General features: G+C 48.6%; 1 protein-coding gene across 9 annotated transcripts in view; it reads left to right on the top strand.

The window, feature by feature from the left end:
- LOC139422690 (probable E3 ubiquitin-protein ligase HERC1) overlaps positions 1–6,523 on the top strand; it is a 111,945-nt gene extending 105,422 nt beyond the window's left edge. For all 9 annotated transcript variants that reach the window (XM_071173902.1, XM_071173903.1, XM_071173894.1 and 6 more), the window contains 6 exons: positions 363–528; positions 754–830; positions 2,977–3,229; positions 3,975–4,127; positions 4,233–4,538; positions 6,236–6,523. In XM_071173902.1, coding sequence (XP_071030003.1) covers positions 363–528; positions 754–830; positions 2,977–3,229; positions 3,975–4,127; positions 4,233–4,538; positions 6,236–6,421 — 1,141 coding nt within the window. In that variant the 3' untranslated portion in view covers positions 6,422–6,523. The remainder of the gene's footprint in view (positions 1–362; positions 529–753; positions 831–2,976; positions 3,230–3,974; positions 4,128–4,232; positions 4,539–6,235) is intronic.
- The last annotated feature ends 290 nt before the right edge of the window (positions 6,524–6,813 follow it).

Raw genomic sequence — 6,813 nt, forward strand, 5'->3', positions numbered from 1 at the left:
ATGCATCGTACTGTAACATGTTAGTTGAAGATGATTGACAGTACATTACCCTTGGGTTAGCCCCCCCATGCATCGTACTGTAACATGTTAGTTGAAGATGATTGACAGTACATTACCCTTTGGGTTAGCCCCCCCATGCATCGTACTGTAACATGTTAGTTGAAGATGATTGACAGTACATTACCCTTTGGGTTAGCCCCCCCATGCATCGTACTGTAACATGTTAGTTGAAGATGATTGACAGTACATTACCCTTTGGGTTAGCCCCCCATGCAAGGCTGCATTTTAGTTTCCGATGCTGATTGATATTAGTACTTCTCAATGATTAACAGTAACAAAGCCCATTGTCCCCCGCACCACAGGGGGCGCTCCAGCAAGCCCATCTTTGTGCAGATCGCCAAGCAGGTGGTCTCTCTGAACCCCCTGGAGCTGAGGCTGCCCTCCAGGGCCTGGAAGGTCAAGCTGGTGGGGGAGGGGGCTGACGACGCAGGGGGTGTGTTTGATGATACCATCACGGAGATGTGTCAGGTAGGACCCTGGTTCAAGGTCAGCTTTTTTTGAACAAAGATAATTCAATTTCTACTCCGTATATTCAGAAACTTAACTGAAATTATAATTATTTTACTGAGGTTTTTTTGAATTTCAGTTCACTTTCTGAATTCATTGATATGAAATGGACCTCAACTCTGCTCATTGTACGTGCATGTTTGATGTGAAAAGAGGAATATGTATGTCTTGCTGTGACATTCTCAGGAGTTGCAGTCTGGTGTGGTTGATCTGCTCATTCACACCCCCAACAGCTCTACTGACGTGGGAAGTAACACCGACAGGTACGTCATGAGACTTCGCTCTCCACATGGTCTCATATTATCTCTGCTCTCCACATGGTCTTATGTTCTCTCTCTGCTCTCCACATGGTCTCATATTATCTCTGCTCTCCACATGGTCTCATGTTGTCTTTGCTCTCCACATGGTCTCATGTTCTCTCTCTGCTCTCCACGTGGTCTCATGTTCTCTCTCTGCTCTCCACGTGGTCTCATGTTCTCTCTCTGCTCTCCACATGGTCTCATGTTCTCTCTCTGCTCTCCACGTGGTCTCATGTTCTCTCTCTGCTCTCCACATGGTCTCATGTTATCTCTGCTCTCCACATGGTCTCATGTTGTCTCTGCTCTCCACATGGTCTCATGTTCTCTCTCTGCTCTCCAAATGGTCTCATGTTCTCTCTCTGCTCTCCACATGGTCTCATGTTCTCTCTCTGCTCTCCACATGGTCTCATGTTCTCTCTCTGCTCTCCACATGGTCTCATATTATCTCTGCTCTCCACGTGGTCTCATGTTATCTCTCTGTTCTCCACGTGGTCTCATGTTCTCTCTGCTTTCCACATGATCTCATGTTCTCTCTCTGCTCTCCACATGGTCTCATGTTATCTCTGCTCTCCACATGGTCTCATGTTCTCTCTCTGCTCTCCACGTGGTCTCATCTTCTCTCTCTGCTCTCCACGTGGTCTCATATTCTCTCTCTGCTCTCCACACGGTCTCATATTCTCTTTCTGATCTCCACATGGTCTCATATTCTCTCTCTGCTCTCCACATGGTCTCATATTCTCTCTCTGCTCTCCACACGGTCTCATATTCTCTCTCTGCTCTCCACATGGTCTCATATTCTCTCTCTGCTCTCCACATGGTCTCATGTTATCTCTGCTCTCCACATGGTCTCATGTTATCTCTGCTCTCCACATGGTCTCATGTTCTCTCTCTGCTCTCCACATGGTCTCATCTTCTCTCTCTGCTCTCCACGTGGTCTCAGGTTCTCTCTCTGCTCTCCACGTGGTCTCATATTATCTCTCTACTCTCCACATGGTCTCATATTATCTCTGCTCTCCACACGGTGTCATGTTCTCTCTCTGCTCCCCACACGGTCTCATGTTCTCTCTCTGCTCCACACACGGTCTCATATTATCTCTCTCCTCTCCACGTGGTCTCATCTTATCTCTGCTCTCCACACGGTCTCATGTTCTCTCTCTGCTCTCCACATGGTCTCATATTCTCTCTCTGCTCTCTACACGGTCTCATATTCTCTTTCTGCTCTCCACATGGTCTCATATTCTCTCTCTGCTCTCCACACGGTCTCATGTTCTCTCTCTGCTCTCCACACGGTCTCATACTCTCTTTCTGCTCTCCACACGGTCTCATATTCTCTCTCTGCTCTCCACACACGGTCTCATATTCTTTGTCTTGATATTCCTTTTCATGGTAAAGCCATCGATCTTACCAGCTGTGAGTTCCTTTAAATCTAAGCTCTGCCTACCATGTGCATAGTGAAGCAATAGACCTGGGGTTAGATGCATTAACCATCCTAAAGTTAAATCCTCCCTTTTCCCTTAAAGTTCCACGCATCATTTGAAGGATAACCTACTCTGTAGTCTACTTTGATGTGAAATGTATTTTTTATCTTCTGAATCAATTTGTTTTTCATGTCTTGAATGTAGAAGCTCTATTTTGCGATCTCCCCAAATAAATATTATCTCTTTGACGAGAGATTCAGTCAGTGAAGGTTGTCTCCACGGTAACCAAGAGACTCTTTCTGCCGTACATGCCTTCAAACTACCGTAAAACCACTTAAATGATGACCTTACCTAAGGAAATGTTTTAGCGGCTCTATGCAACACCCTTAAAAACATTTCCTTGGGTAAGAGAAAAGTATTCCTTAAGGGCAACACTTGTGATGTTTTATGCAACCATGCCCTGGGGAGGTTTCTGCTTGTGATGACGTACTGTACTGTACACTGGCTTTGCCCGCTGGGGTCTGGTGTCTCCCGGGGTTCGATTGGATTATGTGACGTAATGACATCATTTCAGCCACCTTTGCCTGCTGCGAAAGCTCCCACTGTGTGTGAAGTGAACCAATAGGCCTTTCCTGTCTTGTGTTTCTCCTGGAGTTTTGGTTAAACAATCTGATTCTAATTCCCCCTGTCAGGTTCCTGCTGAACCCAGCGGCAGTCTCTGAAGACCACATGGTCCAGTTCCGTTTCCTAGGCATCCTGATGGCGGTGGCCATCCGGACCAAGAAGCCCCTGGACCTGCACCTGGCCCCCTGGGTGTGGAAGCAGCTGTGTTGTATTCCCCTGTGTGGGCCGGACCTGGAGGAGGTGGACCTGCTTACCTACCGCTCCCTGCACGGCATCCGGCACCTGGACAACAGCGGCATCACAGAGGACAACTTCCACGTGGTGAGGGAGGATATGATGCATACAGGGGCTGTTTCCCAGACAAGAGATTAACCTTAGCTAGTTCTGGACTGAAAAGCTATTCGTTTGCAATGGGTGTTCTCTATTGAACGCAATGGGTGTTCTCTATTGAACACAATGGGTGTTCTCTGTTGAACGCAATGGGTGTTCTCTATTGAACGCAATGGGTGTTCTCTGTTGAACGCAATGGGTGTTCTCTATTGAACGCAATGGGTGTTCTCTGTTGAACGCAATGGGTGTTCTCTATTGAACACTATGGGTGTTCTCTGTTGAACGCAATGGGTGTTCTCTATTGAACACTATGGGTGTTCTCTATTGAACGCAATGGGTGTTCTCTGTTGTAACGCAATGTGTGTTCTCTATTGAACGCAATGGGGGTTCTCTGTTGAACACTATGGGTGTTCTCTATTGAACGCAATGGGTGTTCTCTGTTGAACGCAATGGGTGCTCTCTATTGAACGCAATGGGTGTTCTCTATTGAACGTGCTTTTTAGTCCATGACTAGGCGTAATCTGTTTCCGGGAAACTGGTTTATGGAGCTAGATCCCGCTCTTTGCTGACTTTAGCCAGTGGCATGTTCAAACTGACCTGCATCACCAGCTTCCTGATGCAGGGATGTCATTTTTCCTGATTTCTCTTTTCAGTTTGTTTTCATACACCATAAAAAGGGATCACATCTGTCACTGTGTTCTGAGAGTTATGTGTAATGTGTTCTGTCTGTCTCCAGATGATTCCTCTGGACTCGTTCATGGCCCACAGTGCAGATGGGAAGCTGGTGCCGGTGGTCCCTGGGGGACACAACATCTCTCTCACCTTCTCCAACAAGAGTGACTACGTAGAGAGGACTCTGGACTACCGTCTGCACGAGATGGACAGACAGGTAGTGTTGTTGTACACTGCTGTATCGTCGTTGTGCTGTGTCTGTCCCGGCTGTTGTGATGGTTCCAGCTGGTCTGCGCTCGGTCACGTTGTTGTTTACCTGCAGGTAGCAGCGGTGAGAGAGGGGATGTCCTCCATCATCCCGGTGCCTCTCCTCTCCCTTCTCACGGCGCGCCAGCTAGAACAGCTGGTCTGCGGTCTGCCCGAGGTCTCCGTGGAGATGCTCAAGAAAGTAGTCCGATACCGCGACATCACAGACAGTCACCAGCTGATTGGCTGGCTGTGGCAGAGTCTGGAGGAGTTTGCCAATGAGGAGCGGGTTCTATTCCTGCGCTTCGTGTCCGGAAGGTCCAGACTGCCCTCCAATCCCGCTGACATCACTCAGAAGTTCCAGATCATCAAGGTTGACAGGGTAAGTACTCAGTTTTATTTCAGTTTGAGTGACATTAATCCCTAGCCTGGTCCCAGATCCAGGGGTGCTGTCTCGCCAATGACCATAAGAGTTGGCAAGATGATATGAACAGATCTGGGACCAGGCTAATTAATCAGGTTACTTGTGTTGTATATAAAACATACAGTATATGGGTCATCTGTGTACTCCACTCTCAGTACTTTTTTCACTACTTAATAAAAGGTAAAAACAACCCCTCTTCTCCTTCACTGTGAACCCCTCTTCTCCTTCACTGTGAACCCCTCTTCCCTCTTCTCCTTCACTGTGAACCCCTCTTCTCCTTCACTGTGAACCCCTCTTCTCCTTCACTGTGAACCCCTCTTCTCCTTCCCTGTGAACCCCTCTTCTCCTTCACTGTGAACCCCTCTTCTCCTTCACTGTGAACCCCTCTTCCCTCTTCTCCTTCACTGTGAACCCCTCTTCTCCTTCACTGTGAACCCCTCTTCTCCTTCACTGTGAACCCCTCTTCCCTCTTCTCCTTCACTGTGAACCCCTCTTCCCTCTTCTCCTTCACTGTGAACCCCTCTTCTCCTTCACTGTGAACCCCTCTTCTCCGTCACTGTGAACCCCTCTTCTCCTTCACTGTGAACCCCTCTTCTCTTTCACTGTGAACCCCTCTTCTCCTTCACTGTGAACCCCTCTTCTCCTTCACTGTGAACCCCTCTTCTCCTTCACTGTGAACCCCTCTTCTCCTTCACTGTGAACCCCTCTTCTCCTTCACTGTGAACCCCTCTTCCCTCTTCTCCTTCACTGTGAACCCCTCTTCTCCTTCACTGTGAACCCCTCTTCTCCTTCACTGTGAACCCCTCTTCTCCTTCACTGTGAACCCCTCTTCTCCTTCACTGTGAACCCCTCTTCTCCTTCACTGTGAACCCCTCTTCTCCTTCACTGTGAACCCCTCTTCTCCTTCACTGTGAACCCCTCTTCTCCTTCCCTGTGAACCCCTCTTCTCCTTCACTGTGAACCCCTCTTCTCCTTCACTGTGAACCCCTCTTCTCCTTCACTGTGAACCCCTCTTCTCCTTCACTGTGAACCCCTCTTCTCCTTCACTGTGAACCCCTCTTCTCCTTCACTGTGAACCCCTCTTCTCCTTCACTGTGAACCCCTCTTCTCCTTCACTGTGAACCCCTCTTCTCCTTCACTGTGAACCCCTCTTCTCCTTCACTGTGAACCCCTCTTCTCCTTCACTGTGAACCCCTCTTCTCCTTCACTGTGAACCCCTCTTCTCCTTCACTGTGAACCCCTCTTCCCTCTTCTCCTTCACTGTGAACCCCTCTTCCCTCTTCTCCTTCACTGTGAACCTCTCTTCCCTCTCCTCCTTCACTGTGAACCCCTCTTCTCCTTCCCTGTGAACCCCTCTTCTCCTTCACTGTGAACCCCTCGCCCCTCTTCTCCTTCACTATGAACCCCTCTTCTCCTTCACTGTGAACCCCTCTTCTCCTTCCCTGTGAACCCCTCTTCTCCTTCCCTGTGAACCCCTCTTCTCCTTCACTGTGAACCCCTCTTCTCCTTCCCTGTGAACCCCTCTTCCCTCTTCTCCTTCACTGTGAACCCCCTCTTCTCCTTCACTGTGAACCCCTCTTCCCTCTTCTCCTTCCCTGTGAACCCCTCTTCCCTCTTCTCCTTCCCTGTGAACCCCTCTTCCCTCTTCTCCCCAGCCTGTGAACGGGCTCCCCACAGCCCAGACGTGTTTCTTCCAGCTGCGTCTGCCTCCCTACACCAGCCAGGCCATCCTGGCCGAGAGGCTGCGTTACTCCATCCACAACTGTCCCTCCATCGACATGGACAACTACATGCTGTCTCGAAACACCGACCCAGCCGACGGATCCGACACAGAGTATTGATGATACTGGTGATGTTGATAGTAATGATACTGAGTACTGATGAGACCCTGCTCAATAACAACAATAACAACAACATGGCTCAACATTACTTGAAAGCTCAAAGTGTTTGTCATGTCGTTTCTTCTTCCTCCTCGTATCTTTATTTGAACTTTTCTTTGGTACAATAGTCAGTGCTAGTCTCTGGCTCCGGGCTCTGTGTGGCTGAATGAATGACTGGCTGAATGAATGAATGACTAGCTGAATGAATGAATGACTGGTTGAATGAATGATTGACTAGCTGAATGAATGAATGACTGGCTGAATGAATGAATGACTGGCTGAATGAATGAATGAATGAATGACTGGCTGAATGACTGGCTGAATGAATGAATGAATGAATGAATGAATGAATG

Source organism: Oncorhynchus clarkii, chromosome 12, assembly GCF_045791955.1.
Source record: "Oncorhynchus clarkii lewisi isolate Uvic-CL-2024 chromosome 12, UVic_Ocla_1.0, whole genome shotgun sequence".
NCBI classification, from domain to species: domain Eukaryota; kingdom Metazoa; phylum Chordata; class Actinopteri; order Salmoniformes; family Salmonidae; genus Oncorhynchus; species Oncorhynchus clarkii.